The sequence below is a fragment of the Ixodes scapularis genome, unplaced genomic scaffold (assembly GCF_016920785.2).
Source record: "Ixodes scapularis isolate PalLabHiFi unplaced genomic scaffold, ASM1692078v2 PGA_scaffold4__175_contigs__length_147842914, whole genome shotgun sequence".
NCBI lineage: Eukaryota > Metazoa > Arthropoda > Arachnida > Ixodida > Ixodidae > Ixodes > Ixodes scapularis.
Window position 1 is genome coordinate 105,682,861 of NW_024609879.1, and position 22,705 is coordinate 105,705,565.

A 22,705-nucleotide genomic window follows, 5' to 3' on the forward strand; every position below is an offset into this window, starting at 1 on the left:
ACATGAATCCGAGAGTTCGAAAAATAAAAATAAATACGTATTCAAACCTTCCCCTCAGATCTCCGTTACTTCTTTTACGTTATCTTTTTTTCTTCCCCGCTCGCATCTTGGCCGTCGAAATCCGAGAGGAGGGTCCAGGTTATTTTCCACCCATCCCTCTCTCTCCTCATCTCAGCTTTACGTCTCTTCCCTCTTCCTCGTTCAATCCCGAGTAGTTTCGTCCTTTCCACTCCGCCCAACACTCGAAACAGATGTTCCTGATATGATCATTTATAACCCACCCTCAAAAATAATTATTTTTCATCCCCCCCATTCCCTTTTCCCCCGTTTCTTCCTCCTCGCAACGAAACAAATGGCAGAGAGAAACTTCTCGAAATAAAAAGGAGCAGCGCTCGCCACCAGAGTACCCGATTGCAGCGAACACGCGACACGGTAGCTGTTACCTCATTTTGAAAATAAATAGAAATAATAATAATTAAAAAAAAAAGAAAAGAGGAAGACATTCATAACGAGCGACCGAATAAACGATCCTCTTCACCACTGCGTCTTGCAGTCCCTGCTTTTTAGCCGCTTAATGTCTCACATTTTGTTTCATTACTCATAAGACTTCCATCTTTTTTTATTCTTCCCCTTTCCCTCCTCAAGTCGGCATATGACCCTCAAAGCACACTCGCTTGCCCCTCACCCCAAAAGTGGAAAGTTTTGATTTTAATCTATTTAGAATATTTTTTTTTCTATGTACGTTTATTCGAAACGAGGTTTATCGTTCCAAGAAACTCCGAACGATTAAGATCGAAGGATCCATCGCGAGAAGGCCTGCCCGGTTTCAAATTATAACGAACGACTCGCGTGTTCCGTCGCCTCATTCTCCACCATCCGCAGGCTCTTGCAGCAACGCTTCGTTCATTGCACCCCTAATTGCCGCGAGACGAACTAACAAGGCAAAGAAAGACATCATAACCTTGAAATACACACTGCAAGTAAAAATGCAAATAAAAAACATACAGCAGGTCCTTCCCTCTCTCTTGTGATCTCTCTCCCTTTCTCAAACCAAAATAAAAAAAAACGTTCAAATCAAACCTTTATTAAAAAAAAAAAAAAAGAAACGGCAAGTGTGCAATTGATTATTACCGTATAGTTTTTTTTTTTTGTTTTTTTTTTTTTGCTGCAAGAGTTTAAACGGCCAATGAGCTTTTGGTGGAAGAAAACACAAGCTAAGACGATGTTCTTCTTGTGGATTCCGCAATACTTACCCGAAACCCGCCGCGTGCGTACTTTTCCTTTCAAACATTTTTCGAGAGATTTCTCATTTCGAGTTGCGCAAATTGAAACGTGGCAAAACGCCGCCGACGCGAAGATATTTTTTTTTTATTGGCAGCGAAATAACTTATTGATTACAATAAAAAATCACGTTTTTTATTATTGTTAATTTTGGACTCCGTTTAGTTACATCTTGAGGCTTCCAACTTGGACGAACTCCGCACACAGCAACCTCCGACTATTATTATTCCCGACTCTAGTGTGCCTAGGCGAGAGAGTGTTTTTCGAAGTGCTCGATGGAGGACGTCATCGAGCACTTCGGAACATTCTGTAATCTGGTTCAAGGGCCGCATTTGCAATGCGAGCTGCAAGGAGGAGTAGAAAGCGTCGATCGCATTCAAGCGTTTCCGCCTCGCTGCCCGCTTTCCGCCCCGCCTTGCGGCAACGAGACGTAGGCTTCCCAGTTGCCCCCTCTCTGAAATCTAAGCCCTCTAGCGCAGGAGGCGACGACGCCACCCAGCGGAGAAGACCCGAAGGAGATGAAGCGAAAAGCTTCGACTGTGAAACGAAGAAAACTGGCGTGGCCCATCGCGTGAAGTGTAGAAAATGGGTCTAAATGCGCGTCCCCGGGGTTGCCAAGAGCATACCCCCTCAGTGTTCACAATGTTCCGGCATGAGGGAGTGTGACAATACAAAATGAAAATGTCGAAGCCGGTTGAAATTTGAACGCATAGCGAGGCTATCAGATTACTGCATGAATTTCTTTTTTTTTATTATTATTATTCTTTTTGTGTGTGTTTCTGCGGCTTTCAGGCAATTCTTCTCGAAATGGGAATCGTCATGTCCGCTGAACTCCATTAAAAATTCCCGTCAATTTTTTCCCCGCGTAGTCTAGGCTATTGGGTTGTTTTGGTGCTGTCTTTCCCTGCATGCATGTTCCCGTCTCGCCCAGCCCCACGAACGTTGATACGAGGTCACATGTCTCGATACGACGTGAAGTGTCCGAATATAGCGTCACCTATCGCGAAATCACATCGATACGATGATTACGTTATTTATCTCGATATCAAGTCACTAGCCTCGGTTAGCTGGACCGTACCTCACATGACGTCAGGTTGCTACGACGTTATGTACGACCTCGCTGCCACCGCGTACGCATTACAAAAACAGAAAAAGAAAAACTGTCAGGGGTTAGAGCGGCACACACAGCGGGACAAGCTGCCCCTCGTTCAGAGAAAGACAGCCAGCTGCGCATAGGTCCACCCCCGCAGTGCGCGTTCCAAGCGAACTACTACAACGCGTACTACCTTCCTCGGACCAACGCCACCTAGAAGACAAGGCCCACGCATTACGTCATCACTAGTGAACCCCCAACCCGCCCCGCCCCGCCCCAGCAACAAACACAGCTCATTATGTGAGACGCCACGAGAGGCACGGGCGGCATGCGCCAGTTAAAGGCAGTGCCTGCGTGAACCCACTTGTGCTGACGTGTGTGGAGGGTCTTGTCTTCTAGGAGGTATTGCTCAGACCCCCATTGTCCTGTCGCTTTAGGGCAGCCAGAACGCGAAGCACACGCGCACGCCCCCGCTGAGCACGACACGACAGCATTGTGCGCGCGCTAGTAGCAGGTGGGACCGGTAGCGTCGGCGGTGAACGCGGGCCAAAACCCGACACGAGAGAAAACAATGGGGGGACAAAGAACTTGCCCAAGACGTCGCGTCGCTCCATTTGGAACGTATCGACATGTCGCCCCAGCACGAAAACAGCGGCATCCTTAGCTCAGTTGTCCTCGCTCGCCGGATGCTTCCTCGCTTCGTACACAAAACGAAGCCCGAATGCACTGGGGTTCACCTCGAAACAACGAAGGGTCCCTACCGCCGAAGAACTAAGCGAACTTCGCGGCCACGAGCATATTACTCCGAGACATAGCCGCTGCGACGCTCGATGCACAAAGAATCTGATTTAACTGGCCAACCCAAGCAGCAACCATAGTTTCGATTACCTCAATGCCGCAGCGAACCCTTTCACTTTCGTGGGTGGACGTAGAGCCACTAGCCACGTTGCATACACAGCACAGACACTCTAGTCCCCGACTGGGTTGTGGGAGCCGCCATTTTGTCGCCCAGTGCGCGGCGCGGACAAGCGGCGATAGTGACGATAGTTGCGGGGAAACGACCCCGACGATGGCCTGCCGCGACCGATCTAAGGACAAATTAAATCGGGACCGCCGTCATTATTTCCGTTGCGTCTTTCGCCACTTTCTGGAATCTACCGCGTACCCACGGACACGGAATCCCAAAAGGCATGAGAAACCCTGCAACGGCATCCTGGAGAAAGGTGACCCCGTGAGAGGAAAGGCAGCGAAGACTCACCATTTCTGTTTTCGCTGTCAGCAGGTTTCATCTGTATCGGGTGGTGCATCTGCCAAAAAAACAACAAAACAAAAAAGTCAGCGAGAAGCAGTAGCCAGCCTCGACAAGCAGATAAGTGGATCAATCCGGCCAAGCCAAAACACACTTCGAAGCTCAACAGAAACAGATGTACTGGGCCGCTAGTGATGTGCAACCGTCACAAGTAAGTATACAAAGCAATTTATGGCAATACGTTATGCAAAAAAATAAATTCATAAATGAAACCCGAGACGTTAAGGTAGTTACATTATAACGCACTCAACAATTTTAAACTTAAATCTGCACTTCCTTGTTCACAAATAGTGCCAATTTTTTACAAAAAAAAAAAGACTTTTTATGCCTTTTTTAGTTATGTCGGTCGAGACAGCGGCAACTTGAGTTACATTTGATCACGTGACTGATGACATTTAACACATGTAAAGAAAGTGTGACAAACAAACGATTGTAGTTAAAAAGATTTCAGAGTGTTTGTTTACGGCGCGAGAAAATCACACGCTATCTTGCACGAACGAGATCAATAGACGAAAGCAGAGAGCAAACGGGCAACCCTGCAAGATAGAGTCATGTGTTCCAAATCCGGTTACTCTTTGGACTCAACACGTCATCGCATACCAGCTAACTAACAATTCTCCGTGACTAAAAAAAAAAAAAAGTTCAGAGAACGACATTGTAACGAGAAACATCGTTAACACGACGTCAGCAGAATAACCCACAACACCTAAAAAGAGAAACAAAAGTGTTAGTAAATGCCATAAAAAAGCGCATCGAAAGTTCGTCAGAAGCAGGTAATTAAAAGGAAGTAAAACAACCCTTCAATCAAGGAATACGTCGCATCAATAAGGAGATACGCTTAATTAGTACGAATCACCCAATACATTTTCGCGCAGGAGTACGAGACACAGGAGGCCCACAAACCAGAAATTCCGAGATAAAACTAGCCTTGGTCAAGAATCAGAAGAGCCAATAGCGAGTTCGCGTATTTTATGTATCAATACCGCCATCCCGTTGGGACCAAAGCAGGAGATTGTAAGGATTACATAGGACTAATCTAGCGATAAACAAGCACGCTACCCTTACGCTACCCCCGAAAAGCTGTCCGCATTACGCTTGCGCAGAAATGTTTCGTTTACAGAAGTGAAGCATGTGCGCACGCGACATTAGGCAACCAACGAAACCGTCGTGGCGTGACGTCACAAACGCAGTGTGCGCATAATAATCATACAAGTATCAAAACTTCACGTCGCCACTCGTGTATTAAAATCAATTACTCTTCCAGACTATAAACACTGTAAAGTAAAAGAAAAAGGAAACCACAACACGCACGGATTTATTTTAACCATTCAAAGAGTCGGTAAAACATTACTGCAGAGGTCGGTACCCACAACCAGCATCCCCAAACACCTTCCCCAAATCCATAGTTTCCTCCTGTTGTAAGAAACTTCAAAAAAAAAAAAAAAGGGGGAGGGGGGGGAATAAAAAAGAAAACAACGGGGCGAAGAGGAGTTCGGTCTCATATCAAACTGCGGACAAAGCGATTCTCTTTTGAACGCACCGACCGCTTCCCTTCGTCCCGCCTATCTCTATCTCCCTCTCTCTCTCTTTCTCTTCTTCCACTCGCATTCCGAAGTCGGAGCAGAGAGGTTTTTCACTTTCCTCCCTGTTGTTACTGATGCACTTTTTTTTTTTTTTTTTTTTCCTTATCGTATGTCGGTTTTTAGAGATACGTGCAGCACCTCCCCGCAGTATTCTTTCGCTCTCTTTTTTCTTCCATTCTTCGGTTTATTCTTCCAACGTGCAAAGAGTTTTAAAGCCAAGAGCCACTCTTTCTCTTCACGAGAATCGACGCGGCGACAAGAACGGCGTAATAAATTCAAGACGCGTGCGATGAGCGAGCGGCTGTAGCGCTCGTCGGTGAAAAGAAGAAACTGCCTATAACGCGCACGAAACGTTTATCATAAAAATGACTAAAAATTAAAAAAACGCGCTCGCACACATAAAACTATATGGCGGTGCATTAGTAAAGATTACCGGTATTCCGCGTCGCGTAAGCGAACTACCTTCCATATTCATCATGGAAAGCTCCGCCTGGAGGTGAACAAGAGAGGGCACAGCTTGTGAAAAATTCAGCTGGTGACGTGACGCCATTGGAACGAGAAAGTGGACTCGATTTCCAGAAGAAAACAGACAACGCAGGATGAGAGGTGATAGAGGATTCAATCAATCGCATGCGCTACGCTCCCTTTTTCCCCTACGATGGGTCGCAGCGGACGCTACTAACCATCCCAGCCTATTCGGCGCTGTGAAATTGTTACGCAGATGGATGGATGATAATGGCTGCACGCTTTATAACGGGCGGTAGCTTGCGCCGCCTAGCCTAAAAAACAAGAAGTATAATTCCCCCCCATCGCCCTTCTAAGCCAATTTGCTTCCCCTCTGCATTTTTGTCACTATCACCAGGCGGTGTGAAATATCGCCAAAGTAACCATTAAACATCGAAAAAAAAAAAAGACATCACTTTTCGTTTCTTTTTTTTTTTTTTTTCTTCGACGAGGGAGTCTTAATTTTCCTCTGTCCCCGGCTGTGCTAGTTAGTTTTACTTCATTCAAGTTTTTTCGCGATAAATTCCACAAATTTTCTAAGCTCTTTTGATGCCATTCTTGCATCCTCGCCAGCAAAACCCAGAGCCCCCCCGTCAGAAACGTGACTCCTACACGGAGACAAGGGCGAAGCCCCGTGCACTTCAAAACCATATAATCTAGCGTCTTAGGCTATGGCATACTGCGTACAATAGAGTTTGAGTAGATCGTATTCTGCGAAAAGCGGGCCCAGCTAACGCGTGCTGAATTCATGCTTCAGGGTGACGGCACGAACTCCCCCTAGCAAAGCGCAGTTCTAAAATACGGTCTACTTGAAGTCTCAATCGTGTCTATCTCTTGTTATTTAGTCCTATACGTCTGTCACCTTTCGTGTTCCTGCCCCGCGACTACACTACCAAAACAATGTTTTCAGTTTAGCGGGTTCCCAATAACCCAATAAACAGTCTTCGCACAATAAAAAAGAAAAGTTTAGAAAGCACGGGGCTAATAGGATTCTAAGATTCGAGCTCGGTTAATGATCGCTCCAAGCGACGTTAGACGAGTTAGATACCTTGCAAAATGGAGTTTTTTTTCTTTTTTTTCAAAAGCACGTGAAAGCCGTTACTGAAGCATTGAACTGCCACAAAATATTCCGCTGTGGACCGAAACGGAGGTGTACTTCGACGACAATGCACCTGCTAGCACCTGATAACAGGCAGGATCATGCAGTAGATATTGTTCCATGCATGAAAGCGATCTGCGCCGAACAACAGTTCCATTAAAGAGTTCATTTATTTATTATACCGTTTTCTGCAGATTATAACAAGAAATTGTGCTCACCTAAAATTAAGCGGTGTTAGCGGTTTTCCAGGATTCTTACGACGGATTTGATTTTCAAGTTGGCAACAGTGCTCCCCGCGCCCCTACCGAAAGTCACGTGACACACTCACACCACACCGAATTGCCTTCGATGGCCCGTAGCGTCTCCCGCGGTACGTCCTATAGGGAGGATATACTATATGTCGCCTTCGCCATGCGTCTCCGCGGGACTACGAACGAGCGATTCAGCAGAGACGTCGAAACGAAACTGTTTTGACGCCAACAAACGCACGCGTCGCGGTAGTCCGAGCATTGCAGTTAGGACTATAGCTAGGGAACTATTCGTTCAACCTTAACTCAACTTCATGTCGTTTCTTTATTTTTTTGTCAAGTTGCGGGGGAAATAAAAAAAAAAAAACATTTTAGTCACTTAGACGCACACGTTGGCGAAAAGACTGCAAGCGAAAAAGGACAAAACACTCCCTCGGGCTGGTCTACGTCGTACGATAGGTGAGCGGTGGTAGTCTCTTTGCATCGAGACGTCTTGAACATATAAAACTTTGTAGCATTACTTGCTCACAGTCGAATAAAATAAACGCGCTTAACCCTTCAAACAAATAAAAATAAAAAAACTTTGTTTACCCTTAAGTTACACACACACACGGAACCCCCCCCCCCCCCCCCCCTTTCTTGCTCACCCCCACACATACAGACACGCATCTCGTCCGTTCAGCGGAAGTTGGCAGTGCACAGGCGAAAAAAAACATTTTTATCGAAAAGCGAACCGTATGCGCATGCGCGAGTGAAACGGCGTGCGTCAGTAAGGACTAAAGTAATAAAGAGAAAGGCCAAGGACATAACGCAAAACGAGAAGAGAGAGGCGGCAGGTAGAGAGGAAATGGACGAAAGGAGGGATAAAAATGAGGAGGGAGGGAGGGAACGGGATCAAAAGAAAATACGTTCGAACAACAAAACTGGGAGATGTAGACAGAACGGGGCGGGTATTTTCTCTCTTCTCCGCCAGGGGCGGGGCAGAGCGGCTAAAAAAAGCTAAAAATAGGGGCCCGTCCCGTCCGAATCAACAGAGTGCCAGCGAGTACCGAAGGAAACGAGAAAGACAACTTCGGAAATCAACACCAACTGCCCACGACTAAAAAAACAAATAGAAAAAAAAAAGGTTAGGCGAAGCGGGAAATATATACACAGACGGAGGAGCCAAAATCAGACAGAAAGAAACCAAAGAAAGCAAACGAGAGAGCAGGAGACCCCGGGAACAGGACCGCGTAAACATTTGCCTATCGTAAATTCCGCACGGCGGGGGAAGAACGTTGCGACTGATCCTCGCAACAAGCGACTGAAGTGTGCGCAAATAACCCGCCCGCCCTATATAGAAGGCCAGAAATATTAACAACGAGAGAAAGAAAAGGAGAAGCGCAGAACCCGCATTCAAAATCGAGGGATAGCTTCGGTGTAGCGAAGACTCCTGTTTGCGCCGACAAAATCGCGCCATCTATATGGAACACCAACGGGAGATCGTGAAAATAGCTGACGTCAACACTTCCTCGATTCATGAGCACAGCAGTTTGTGATCGTGCACACGGTGGGACTGACCAATCCTCGTTCTTACCGAACTGTGACTGCGTTCTGGGTGAGGGGCTGCGCAGTGAGGAGCCTGGTCACGTGGAGTATAATGCCAACGATTTTGATTGGTCGAGTGGGTAGAACGCGACGAATACGTTCTCAAAATATACGCCATGTTTGAAATTCGGATCCCAGTTGGTTTGAAGCCTGTATGGCTTCAAGCTACAGTTAACGCTGTTTCCATCGACGTATGGCATATTCCAAGATGAATTTACGTGCCAATAACTCTGTGCGGTGACGGTACTGGACATTGCAAGCCCTGCACACCCTCGGATTATCTATCGTAGCGGCGTGCCTTCGTGCAATCGCCACTGCTCGGTCCACCCCAGGTTAGCAGTCGTACTAATCGGGCCGGCAAAACAGTAGACGCCCAACGCCTTTCTAACGAAGACCACCATATAAGCTCCCTCCCCCTTTTACAAACAACAAAGTCGGGGAATCGTTACGAATAAGCATACCGTGTACAAACGGATAGCACGACTGTGGGTAGCGGCCACACGCAATGACCGACATCGCGGCAGGTTAGTCCCAGTCTTTGCACGCTGGAAATGAACGCAACCACCGCGTATCAACAATCGCTACAATCAGACGAACTTCTCTGCGCCTTCGATAGTGCTTGATTTGATGCTTCGGCTGTCCGCGTCTAATCCCAAGTCCCGCCATACTGGGGCTGCAATATGTAAAAATAGAACACATAAATAATCGTGAGAATCGTAGTCGTTCTGCGCGCGAGACAAACTCCGGCTGCGCGAACAGAGCACGGGATTGCACGAGCCCGTCTCGACTCTCCGTGCACCGGCCTCCCGTGAACTACACTTATGGCGGCGGCGCGCACGCGTCGAACGCTCAGCGAGATCGGTCTATTGACGCTGCCGGAGATTGCCCGCCAGCATGGCGGACCAAATCATGCCGGTATACAAGCCATCGCGCCGACAACCTACGGTCGGTGGAACGCAGCTTGCGCGGATATGCAGTAGTCCCCTGCGCACGCGAACTGAACGACAAATAAAAAAATAAAAAAGTCGGAAAACATGCGCAGCGTACCCTCATTAACAAAAATAAGAAAGATAGATCTAAAACGAGAAAAAAAGAGCGCGACTAGAAACCGGCAGGCACCAGTGTCCGAGTGTTCTCCGGAGGAATTTTTCGGAGCGCCCGGGGGTCGTAGCATGCGGGCCACTGGCCTAAAAAAGCTTTGTTCCACATTAAAAAAAAAAAAAAAAAAAAAAGAGAGAGAAAGAAAAAAAAAAGCAAGCTCGTAAAAACTACGCACGCAACTACATCGACATCAAGCAGAAAAAAAAAAATCAAGTAACATGCAAGCAAAAGGACCCACACCAAAACAGCAACAAAAAGCAAAAAAGAAAAAGAAGAGTCAAGCTTTCGGGACGATCGATACGAAGATTGATAGGGTTGCGCTGGCTGGACGTCCGGCAGAATACACACGGGCGCTCCGCGCAACGGCGAGGCTGGGCAGTTCGGGGGAGGGCACAGGCGGCCGGAACCCCGCCAAGGGAGAGGCGGCACAGGAAAACACGCGCCACTCGGAACACAGCGAGACGAGTACGTGAACGAGAAGCATCGGCGTGACGGACGGCAAGAGGGGGGTGGGGCGATCACGTGAGCAAAGGTCAATAGAGGCGAAAAAATATATGCTCTCGGAATAAATGGTGGCACACCCCACTCGAGAAGTTTCTTTACGTCGCGACGAAGAAAGCTGTACTGCGGGGAGTTTCTCGGAAAGAGACCATTGGGATTGTTTGTTAGTCTGTCCGCGGATGAGTGAGAGTGTGATATTGTGACTGCGAGATTACGAGTGTAGAAGCTTGTGAGAGCTGGGTGAAAGTGTTCTAAAATTGGTGTGTCAGCGCGCGCGGCTATGTGTCTGTGGGCGAGAGAGAGGGAGAGCGAGTGCGTGTTTAATGTTTTGATTTCGCGGAGTATAACTATACGAGTGAGGAATCCTGGCAGAAGAGGGGTCAGACTCCGCCGAAATGGAAAGTTAAACGTTAAGTTAATAAGAATTTAAAAAAAAAAAATAAATAAAGAGGTTCAATTTCTATGATACTGAAGGGCCTTCTTTCCTGTTTTCAGAGGTCACAAGAAAAAACAAGTCCCTGAAAGGGTAAAAATTCACATAAAGAAACAAAATGAAGAGAGAGAAGGAGAAAACAAACCCGAAATGTAAAGATGGCACACGTAGCAAGAAACAAATAAGCAGAAAAAAAGAAATTCAGAATAAAGACAACACGACAAAGGAGGAGGAGGAGGTGTAGGAAAGACCCAGGTCACAGCGAGTGTGCGTCGGTGGCGGGCTCAGGGTCCGGGCCCTAGATGGATTAGGCTGTCGGGGTTCGAGCATCACCCTCTCCTTTTTCTTACCTCCCTTTCAATTTCACGTTGTTGTATTTTTTGTTTTTTCGCCCCTCTTTCTACCCCACTGTGGTACAGCACGAGCAGCGCGTACGAACACGCACACACGCACAGCAGCTCTCCCGCGGACCGCCGAAATCCAGAGATTGTGGCGCGTTCCGTTTTCCCGCCACTTTCTGCGCCATTTTTTTTTTTTTTTTTTTTTTTTTGCCAGTGCAAGGCATTTTTGCAGCGTACTGGCTCTGCCGGGAGGGTGTCGGAGGTCAGGCGGTTTTTGGGAGTTCTGGTCGCGGTTCCACATTTCACGAAGCCTTTTTGACTAGCTCGAAAAACGCAGCGCCATCTTTACAGGCCTGCAACACGGCTTAAAGGGGCAGCGTTACAATGTTCAGTCAGAATTTTTTTTTTTGTTTTTGATTTTCACTGTGCACGAGCCTTACTGGCACCAGTGGAACCCATGTATGCTCACACGCAGCGCCAGAGACCAAGAAACTTACTTGTTGCGGTATAATTTTAACAATAAAAGCCAGCATTTCCAATCCCGTGTTTCCTAGCAAAACTTAATGGTTTAGACAGGTGTAAGTCAGTCGGCCTCAGTGGACGATCACTTGTATTTCAGCTTCAGTACAACCGCTATCCTGGGATCTTTAACCTGCTCCACGCAGTACTGATACACGACCGCAGGCCGGTGCACGCAGCTGATTCAGATCGAAACGGGCAGGGGGGGATCGACCCCAAAACCCAGGAATCCAGTTTTCAATCTCCACGCGACCGTAGCTCGGAGGTCGCCGTGTTGGCATGATCCCCCGAGCGACGAGATTTGAATGCGGTTCATAGATAGTAGGACAACAGGCTTGCGTGAGCATTCGATTTTAGGCGAATCAATAGCTCGACAAGCATTCGGGTAGTAGGCTCGCATCTTATCGCTGCAATGACGACAATTGGCGACGTGAGCGATCGAAAGCGTCGCTGTGGTCGACCCGCCACAATTGGCCGAATGCTGACAATGACGTCAGCAAAGGAGTTCTCATCGACGGAAATAAGAGGAATGGAAGAACTTCAATTTTGACGGTGTTGGCAGCGCTGCTTTGAGAGCGCTATGATTTGAGACTTCCACTATGCCCATTACAAACACTTGTTCACAAGGTAATGACGTCGCGAAAGGTAACCATACGAGGGCGCCACCGAAACATCTCCCCGCTAATAGCCGAACACTAAAAACGTCTGGGACTTAGCGCGTGTACTGCGCTTCGCCAACCCCAGCGCGCGGCTATGATGAACATTGGCGGTATAGACGTTTTACACACGCGCCAAATTACAGCCGCCATTGCTGACCTTCTCTTGTTTTACCGAGATGCCGAGCAACTGAAACGGTAGTTGACGATCCTGTACAAAGGCCGATGCTTTAGAAAAGGACCCAGTTGAATCTAATGTGGCAATAATCTGGCCTGCTATGGTAATGATGAAGTGAAATATACGAAATAAGAGTAAACAAAAACTGAAGGTCAGTTATGGCGGCGTCCATGCACAGCTGCTGCAAAGCGTCTATATATAATCGGCTCCAGATCACGTGGACGCTTCTCGCGGCTGCAAGTTGAGGGAGTGAACGCGGCTAATTTTTTCGGAAGTTTCGCAGGTTAAAAGCGTGAGGGATTCATTGTTAGCCGTAATTCTGCGAAGTACGAAAAATCGTTGCACCGCCTCTTTATGTTCGTTACTTTAGGTCGCTGTCTTGCATTAGGTTGCGTCCTGAAGACTTCGCCGCTTTCGAAAGGGCTGATGTCTTTCTGTTGCGCTTCGGGACAGTGCGGCCGAGCCGAGGGAAGAGAACACGGAACAAAGCGACCCAGAGAAAAAGAAAAAAGCGAGTCCGCACAAAGGTAACTAACTCAGTCGAAAAACAACTTAAGAAACCGTAACATCGTTATACCGAAAATAAAATTCGTTCGTCGTGGTGACTACAACTACGAAAAGCCTCGGAATTCAAAAGAAATCGCACTCTACGCAAACGCACAAGTAATGACCGATGTAGAAGCCAATGCAGTCTCGCGAATGAAAACCTCACTCCCAATTTTCTTGGCAGGAAAACACGCGAGAGCGCAGTGACCGACTAAGCATCTCTTGCACAAGCAAACACTTCCAACAAAAAGCAGCTCGGAAAAAAAAAAGAAAAAAAAAACAACCTGAGAGACACGTTAACAATATTTTGTCCCCACTCGCCAAACTCAACGAGCCATACACAAAGACCACGAACAGTCGAGAACACCCTACAGAGACTGTACTCACCGGCAACGACAAAGCAAGATAAAAACAAAAATCGACACGCATAGAAGGCAAACACGACTTCGTCGGCCACTAGGGCCACTCCGACTACCGACTCCAACAATAAACCGAGCAAGAAACAGAAAACGACCCTCACAAAAACCTACAATGGCGCTCAGCTAGCTCGGACGTAACTAGGAAGTTCTTCAAACCGGGTAAAAAAAAAAAAATCGGGAAAAGAAACTCAGTCGGGTGTCCAAAAAGGAACACTGAGAAGCCGCTAGGCCCGCCACTGTCCAATCGGGCGGAAGAACCGAACACACACGCACACAAACACATGTACACATTCCGCAGCCCACAAACCCTTCGCCCTCACACACACACACACACACGCACACCCAAAACCCTACCGTCCGCGCTCTACCGTATTAGGGATAGGTGGAAGCGGGAGTCCAAAAAGCCCGGGCTTGTTTTTTGGGGGGGAAGCGGTGGTCGTGGGCCGCCGCCCCGTTCCGTTTAGCGTTGACTCGAGCGTAAAATGCGCAGTGGGGGAAAAATGGGGAAAGGGCAGCGGAGCTCCCCATCGGATATGGGGAAGCTAGGGCACCGTGGGGAAGGGAAAGAGCGCCAGAGCTTTCCAGTGCGCGGAGCAGCACATCGGCGAGCCGAGGATCAAGCGGCAGTCGCGACGTGATCAATTTCGAACTTGGATGGATGGATACTAACGACTGTGTCTTTTATAATGGGCTGTAGCTTTCGCCGCCTAAACTAAAACGTAGGTCTAATGCCTCCGTTTTCCAGACTCTTGTGAGCGATGTGAATAGACCTACAAAAAAGCACCAACGCTGCCGTCACAAAAGAAAAAGGAATAGCTCGAAGACAGTTAGAGACACCATGGGAAATGCTTGTAACAATATATATATTTATATATAAGCTGACACTAATATACACAGACTTCAAAAACACGAACACGTAGCGTATGTTATATTTAACGCTATAGAAATACATCCTCTGAAAACTTCTCACAGAATCATTCATGATCTAACTCCTCGTTTCGGCAAAATTTTTACGGGATGAGAGTCAAAAATAACACAGTATCCATATTTCACAGCAAATTGAAAAAAAAAGACCCATATGGCTGGATTAGAAGTACGTTCTTTTACGCTTGTTGACCCCCCCGCCCCCCCTCCCCCCCCCCCCCCGCCCCCCCCCCCCCTTCCAAATCTTCCTCCTTTTTTTCTATAGCATTTTATTTCGCGTTGTCTCTAGTTAAACATGAACATCGCACATTTGCTCGACCACGTTACTAAACTTCCACCGCACCATAAGGTAGACGCCAAGGGAAAGAAAAAAAAAATAATCAAAGAGCACGAGTCAATAATTCTGCAAAAACGATATTTTCCCAGTGTAGCTCAATCCCGCTAAATCCAAGAATGTTATACATCTTAAATGTGCCAGCGAAACATCCCGGCTCCAACTAAATACAAAAATAAACGAAGTAAATGCGAGCTCAGGATTCCTTTTTTTTTTTTTTGGGGGGGGGGGGGGGGGGGGAGGGAATGGACCTATTCGAGGTTTGCTGACGAAGGTACCTATCCCATTACGTATGCATTACGGTGCTGCATTATCCTCCTCAACGTCGCACTGCAGCACAGGTCGTTCATCGAGTTCACGCGGCTCAAAAGAAAAAAAAAACGTTCTAACGTAAATTTTTAATATGCGCATACCGGAAGCTATTTCGAGGGCTGCACTTCGTTCCAGGAACACCGCGGTGAATATTAGATTCCCCAGAGAGTACAACGTCACATAAAGTCTGAACATATAAGTCGCGCTCAGGCGCAAAGAAAAAAGAAACATGAAAAATAAAAGGTTGACCTAACTCTCGTTGACATGAAAGGAAGTGAAAACAAAAACAAATAGAAAGCAGGTAAAAAGAAAAACATCAGTTCGGGGCAGCACAAGACCAATGACCGACGAGCACACCTTGCAGTGTGGGCTAACAGGAGGCACGGGTGGAGGGAGGTACACGGCATTCGAAGCAGAGTCGATGTTGCAAATATATGTCATTGCGCATGCGCAGTCAAATTCGTGTCCTTTCGAAAAACTACACGACGTCCCATTCTGGTGCCACAGTACGCGAGCTTGCGCGTGAAGCTATCTTTGGCAAACTCGCAATCCACCTTTTACAGCGGAGCTGTTACGGGCTAGTTTCCCCAGGATCGTGTCCCCCGCAAAGAAATGTCGACACAAAACTCTGGTTGCCGCCGTCGCTCATAGATGGCGGTAGCTGTCCACAGTGGTGTGTTTGCCGGTTGTCTGCTTGCTGCGGTCGCTCATAGATGGCGGGAACCTTTCGGGCCTTTCCACTCCGACTTGCCGACTTGCGGCCGGCCATTCCTTCATTCCCACCATAGTACAGCTTCGCTGGTCTTCCTTCTTCACCTGAGTAGAAAGGCCGAAAGTTTTTCTTTTCTCCAAATCAGTTTTACAGGTTGTGGTATGAAACCACAAGTTCGGGGTCTATGGAGTCACGTGCGGCCATGACAGGGTTTCAAGTGAGAGGTTCGTATCAAAACTCGTGGTGTATGTAAAACATCCAGTCTAATAAGTGTCGACATTGTTACGTTTTTTTTTTTGTTTTTTTTTATCTACAGTGAAAAGTTGTCGGATAGGTATACATTTACTTCAGAAATTTATACAACATGCGATATGCATAATGCGCGGCGACAGTTATTAAGACTACACCGCGACAGATGTCGGCACTTGCAAGCTTACACGGGATTCTGCAGAGCGCCCGATGCCGGAAAGAGTTGTCCCGACGGGAAAACGAGCCGCGGAGTTGAACGACCTCCGACGCTACCGTCGAGCAACGATACAATAAGTAAGTAAAGAACTCGGGAAATGCCGGCGAAAGAAACAGAGACAAAACGAAGAATGTCGAGCACCTCGGACGTTCCGAAGTAGCTATACGCAACCCGCTCGGGACGGACAAACGCGTTTTTTCTTTGTTTTTTCTAGGATGCTTGGATGGCATCGCCTGGCGCGTTCCCCTTTCCGTCCCCAATTGAGGAAGGAAAGGGGAAAAAGCGGTGAAGGAACGCATCTCTAGTTCGCACGGGGTCTCATCACGTGTCGTCTGCTCTTTGCGGGTATCGCGGAGACTCAGTCCTTTTACGGCTCGTTCTCCCCTCCCTCCTCCCCCTCACTCACACTCACTGACACGCATGCACGCACATATATGCGCGAAGCATACACACGCGCGCACGCACATAACACATATGCACGCACGCCCCCACACACACGGAAGGAGGCTGCATGACGCATCTAAAACTAACTAGCCACGCTGTTACATTAGAACTGAGGGATTCGCCCCATCAACCTGCGAACAAAGAACAAACAGTGTTGGCAAACACGCATATTAGACCTTGCTTCGACAAGCTTTTCTTTACCACGTTGTCGTTTATAGAAGACCTTCAGACACGACTTCAACCGATTTCCCACCAAACCAGGGTGCAAGTAAACAAACTTCCAGACAAACGTTCCGTGAGTCGAGAGCGCCGAGCGAGCGGAAATGCGCTGCAGGTGGAAGGAGCGGCACTTCGGGGGGGCGCCCATCGAGACGTCGCTCGGACATCGTTTCGACGTGTACGTGTCGACGTTCCGACCGAGCAGGCCGGACTAAAGTCAGAGATAGGAGGGCGAAGCCCCGCCGGACCAAGATTGATGACCGGTTGGCGCTCGATCATGGCTCAATTTCGCCGCGGATCTCGAGGTATCGATTCCCCTCGGATGCCGTGTTTGGAGCGCCCAGTTAGAAGCCGACAGTGACAAGTTTGTTCCCCACCTTCAAAAAGCAAAACGACAGCCGAAATCAGAGCGCGAGGTGATAGAACCTAAGAGACTTTTTTTTTTTTGCTGTTGCTTTCTCCATTTACGTGGCGAAGTGAATACACCTTGTCTCTAGTGTTTACTATTAGGGCGAAAAATACGCTCGCGTAATACCGATACCATGTAGACGACAACGCCGGCGCATTACGTCATAGTTAGTGAAAACATCTTCCCGCCCCAAGCGGAAAAGAGGCCGAAGGTCGTCTATGTGGCATGGGTAATAACCCCCTCTGTACGGCACGATTCCTCAAACGGAGTTCTGAAGTGGGAAACTATAATCCACGAAATAATGTCAACGACTCGTAACTCGAAAGCTATACACAAGAAACAACTCGGACATGCTACAACTGTTAGTGTATGCAGTGCGTTAATATGTTCATCATTACAAGGTGAAAAACTGATTTTATTTTATTATTAAAGATAATTTTTATAATGCTCATATCTATATCCATCGACGTTATTAACTTTTGTTTTATGAGGCTGCTGGGCTCCTGAACTGTACAGAGGGATGGGACATAGAATACATTAGGCGCCTGTTGCCCCCTTCCAAATAAACGTATAAACAAATAAAGAAAGTTATATTTTTTAACGAAAAGGTACAGAACAAAACACCACAAGGAGTAAACAAATAAACAAAAAAAAAGAAATTTTACTTTATGAGCTTTCGAAAGCCAACAAACGTAGAAAATATTGTCACGGATGACAAGTGACGAGGCGATGAATGACCGAGTAAACTGAACGTTTAATGGGGCGAACTTGTGCCCGAAAATAAAAGGAAAAAGAAAGATAACAAAGCGTCGCAGACGTCGAAGGCGGCGAAGCAGTACGATGGAACGCTGAGGCGAAAACTGATCCCGGCTCGCCACGCGGGGCTCCTTATGTACATGCGTGAGCTTCTGAAATAATCGGCGTAGAATGTTCAACGCGTAGAATTATTCGGACCTCGAACAAGCCACCACGATTCTCGAATTTACCAGAAAACTAAATTGCAGGAATAAACAAAAGGACGCGTTACTCCCGGGAATCGAACCCTGGCTTTTCGCGTGGGAGGCCAGCGCGATAACCGTTAGGCCACGGCCGCGCTACCTATACTTGGCGCGCGGCAATATTGCCCTCCAAAAAAAGCTCAATTAAAAAAAAAGGTTTAAGAAAACTGCTAAGGAACACCTTGAAAGCAAGAAGGAAAAAAAAGCAAAAATAACTTCGAAGTTGCAGCTGTATAGCATACCCGGCCAGCGTTTCAATTCTTTTCTTTTTTACGAGGTGCTCGCAGGAATGCGACGTTTTCCGCAAACACGGTACCCTCTCGCACGAGACGAAAGCGGTCCCGTCGAACAACTCCAACCTTCCAACACAGCTGGGTACACAGGGAAAAACGGGGGAGAAAAACGCGATGCCGGAAAAAACTCGACTTCTTCGCGAATCTCACGCTACCAACGGGACAACATCGGGCATACGTGTTCTCGCAAGTACGCATGAGCACCCACGACACTCCACGATAACGTATCTGCACCGCCTGACTTGCAGCCGATGGGCTTACAGTGGGAGGCACAGTTAAAACGAACACGACGTCGGCGCTACCTTTTTTTTTTTTTTTTTTTCCCGGCGTTTATTGGGGAAAGGTTAACGCCGATCACACAACTTTCCGTCGGCAGGTAGTAAGCCATGCAGGATGACCATAGTCTGTTGCGGGATAACTATAGGTTGAGAAAGCAGTACAGACTTCTTTCCACAAAGCCCGCTGTTTCTATTTCAGCGGAACGAATGCTAGACAGGAGGCGCTGAGGGACGCCTCCTTTCGATTATTCGCTCCGTTAGAATAGAAACAGCGGGCTTTGTGGAAAAGAGCCCGCACTGCTTTCTCAACCTGCAACAGACTGTAGTTCTTTTCAATCACTATATCCCACATGTTAAGTGGATATGAAAAATAAAAAATAAACGGCGACTGCTTGACTTGTTCCTACAGCTACTTCGCACTCTAGACCTTTAGCCTAACTTCACAGAACTGAAATCGCCGTCCCTTGAAAGGGCAACGGAGGAAACCCCCAATTTCGAATGAAGCGCTGGAAAGCACATCGCACGCGAAGCACACAAACGAAAAAGGGCAATAGTATAATTATATTACAACGCGGAAAGTCTGTCTTTGCTAGTTAGATATGCGGAAATAGTGTTCTCTGTCGCATCAACACCCCAGGAAATTACGCGACAATACAATGGCCAATTGTAAAATTTGAGATGCAGAATGCTTCGCGAGAAAAACAAAAATGCTAATACGAGCGCCCTATAGTCTGCAGGGACTCAAAACACGAGGACAAAGAAAATACAAACAGGTTACTGCTGCGCTTCCTGTCGTGTTTGTGTCTTTACATCGTCCACGTTTTATTTTTAGCCGTTTATCTCCCTTCATATACACTGTGTTCTTTCTTCTATTTCATCTCCGTACACCGTTTCGTATCTTGAACAAGCGCCTTCCCGTATAACTTACGCTCCAGAAACGACAATAAATGGGACCAAGTAGGCAAAGCTGCGCAGATACGGGGGCACATTACCGTCGCCCTATCACCGCCCAGACCTCAAACAAATTCAGAAGTTGCTCCCGTCGGCGTAGAACATCCATCGGTCAAACAATCGATAAAAAAAAAAGAGAAAAAAAACAAAAAAACAGAGCAGTCAAGCAAATCCGCCCAAACAGACCGCAGACAACGGTGCACACAAGAGCCCCCGCATAAAAACGCGACAACACTCAACAAGAGTGCCCGTATGCAAGAAACCGCCCTCAAAACGCGGTTCGATTCTATTTTGAGTCTCGGACCTCGGAAGCGATAGAGAGCGGTGAAACACCAACATCGTTATGGTAATGAAGAACGGGCATTTTTATGCCAATGCTGGGAAGAAGCGATAGGCAGCGCTCGAGACGCAAAACAAAAACAAAATAACCCTACCCTGATCACACTAACAAAGAATGGGGAACATATAATGTGTTGCCATTAAGCTGGGCACATGCTATGTATGTATGCGTGTGTATGTATGCGTGTGTATGTATGCGTGTGTATGTGTGCGTGTGTATGTGTGCGTGTGTATGTGTGCGTGTGTATGTGTGCGTGTGTATGTGTGCGTGTGTATGTATGCGTGTGTATGTGTGCGTGTGTATGTGTGCGTGTGTATGTGTGCGTGTGTATGTGTGCGTGTGTATGTATGCGTGTGTATGTATGCGTGTGTATGTATGCGTGTGTATGTATGCGTGTGTATGTATGCGTGTGTATGTGTGCGTGTGTATGTGTGCGTGTGTATGTATGCGTGTGTATGTATGCGTGTGTATGTATGCGTGTGTATGTATGCGTGTGTATGCATGCGTGTGTATGTATGCGTGTGTATGTGACGCAACCTGACGTCACGAGGTCAAATGACTGACGTCACACGACGTCATGGCGTCCCGTGACGTGACAGTCCCTCGTGACGGTTGTTCGCGGCTGTCCTTCGTCACGGCCTCCTCGTTTATTCTTTTCGTTTCACGATTGGTGCCTGGACCTCGTGACCGCCGATCAGATTAAGCAATCTGATTGGCTGTAGACCGATAATGATATGCAGGGGACTGCATGGGCACGCCCAGCATTTCTTAAGATGCGGGTGACCATAACGCGAACTATTGTGAGGAATGGACGGACGAAACGGAGCCCGCAGCATGCCACGAGACTGACCGGAGATGGTCTGCTTACAAGGTTCGCCTCGACATTCGATACAGCTCGCCAAGTTGAAACCTCAAAATTACGGACGATTAAAGTGGGGCGGACATGACACAGTCGGCAAAGAAGAGGTTGAATGGCGTAGTATTTATCTGGGTTTTATTCCGCCGTGTACAAAGAGCGGCACAGTTAACCAACGTACTCTCCACCGTCGCTGCACTGTAACTCAAACCTGAAGCACCGGGCGAACTGATCCCGTTTACGAGAGAATGGCGCCACCCCCTTGTTTTCTAAGCTTTTTGATGCCATCCTCAGTAGCACCCCTATCTTTTTTTTTTTTTCGTCTGTTTAGACAGCTTTCACTCAACGCAGTGTGTACAAAGGAGCAGGAACAAATTTTTGTTTAACTCAACCCGCTTAAGAAAGAGAGCAAAAAGAAAAAAATAAACTGTGTCTCTTTAGACAAACACAACTGGAAAGGAAGGCCACTTGTAGCAATAAATAAAATAACAATAACAAAAAAACTACCCAAAACGCTTGCTTACTACTAAAAACTTGTCACATTTCATCTCCCCCAACACACAGACAAACACACACATACGCACACACACACACTAGTGCAAACTCCCAAAACAAAAAAAGGCCACTTGTTTACCAAAAATTTCACGTAAAAAAAAAAGGCAGGAAGAAACATAAAAAGTCCCCCTTCTTCCCCGTACATTTATGCCGGCCCGGGTTTGCTGAGGCGGGCATATCCCCTATGTCTATACCTAGGAGCGGCGAAAGCGACTAGCTAGCTATCGCCGCCAGGCTGTGCAAACGCCCTCAATTTCGGGAACGACGACGACGGAGGCGTTATTGATTCGCCGGGCCCCGAGGAACAACGCTCGCGTATTGCGATGGGGCTGGTGCGCCCAGACAAAGCAGATTGTACATAAAGCGGCGGAGTCCACTTTATTCGGACGTACGTCGAGTTTGAAGCGACACGCGAGTACGAGCTCAACCTTTAGCGTCGTCGTGTAATGGACGCACCTAAACGATTATCAAAACGTGTTTTTGCACGCAGATAAACAAAGTATGATGTCGATTTCTAGCCACATAGTGGCAGATCATCGGTATACCGAGCCTTCGCTTAAAAATGTAATAAAAAAAAAGTTCGTGAACATTTTTTTTTTTTTAGCAGAACATTATCGGAGTGAGCGTCTACTCAACGGCCAGAGCCCGACACTGATCGTCCTATGACGCGTTGACAGCGCTTAATCTGTGTTTACGCTCGATCTCATTGTGATGACGTCAAAATTGAAGTGCATGTGCTTCGATTCACACAGCGTTTCCAAACAAGCCCGCTTTGCCCACACCAGGTGTGGGCACTGCGAGTGCGCAGAAACCAAATTCGGGAGGTGTGCGGCGTCTGCGCTTGCGCAGTACCGACAGCAGCGCCACCACAGTGGCGTGACGTCAGTGAGCCTCTATAGGCCTTTTCAACAATCGCCTCCCGTGGGCCGTCATCTTTGTCTCCTGGGCTATGGAAGGCGTCCTGATCGTGCGCAGTAGCTCTCTTCCACGAAATGCGACAGCGTCCCAGTGACTCGGCATTTTTTACCCGGGTTATAAACACTGGAAAATTTATACTTTGTTCATATTAGGCCAGAGCGCAGCAGATACTATACGAGCAGATGGGACGAATCGAGCGGCGCCCCAAAAGTGCCAAGTCAGGGCATTCGCAATCTTTATTTCCTGTGGAATCGCCCGCTAATTCTCAATCAAGCGCAGCGAACGCACATAAACCTCC

At 47.5% G+C, this 22,705-nt stretch overlaps 1 protein-coding gene across 26 annotated transcripts in view; it reads right to left on the reverse strand.

Moving 5' to 3' along the window:
* The window catches only part of LOC8034521 (CUGBP Elav-like family member 1-A), a 505,021-nt gene that overhangs the window by 162,719 nt on the left and 319,597 nt on the right, over positions 1 to 22,705 (reverse strand). For all 26 annotated transcript variants that reach the window (XM_042293297.1, XM_042293295.1, XM_042293296.1 and 23 more), the window contains one exon: positions 3,633 to 3,681. In XM_042293297.1, the coding sequence (XP_042149231.1) occupies positions 3,633 to 3,681 (49 nt within the window). The remainder of the gene's footprint in view (positions 1 to 3,632; positions 3,682 to 22,705) is intronic.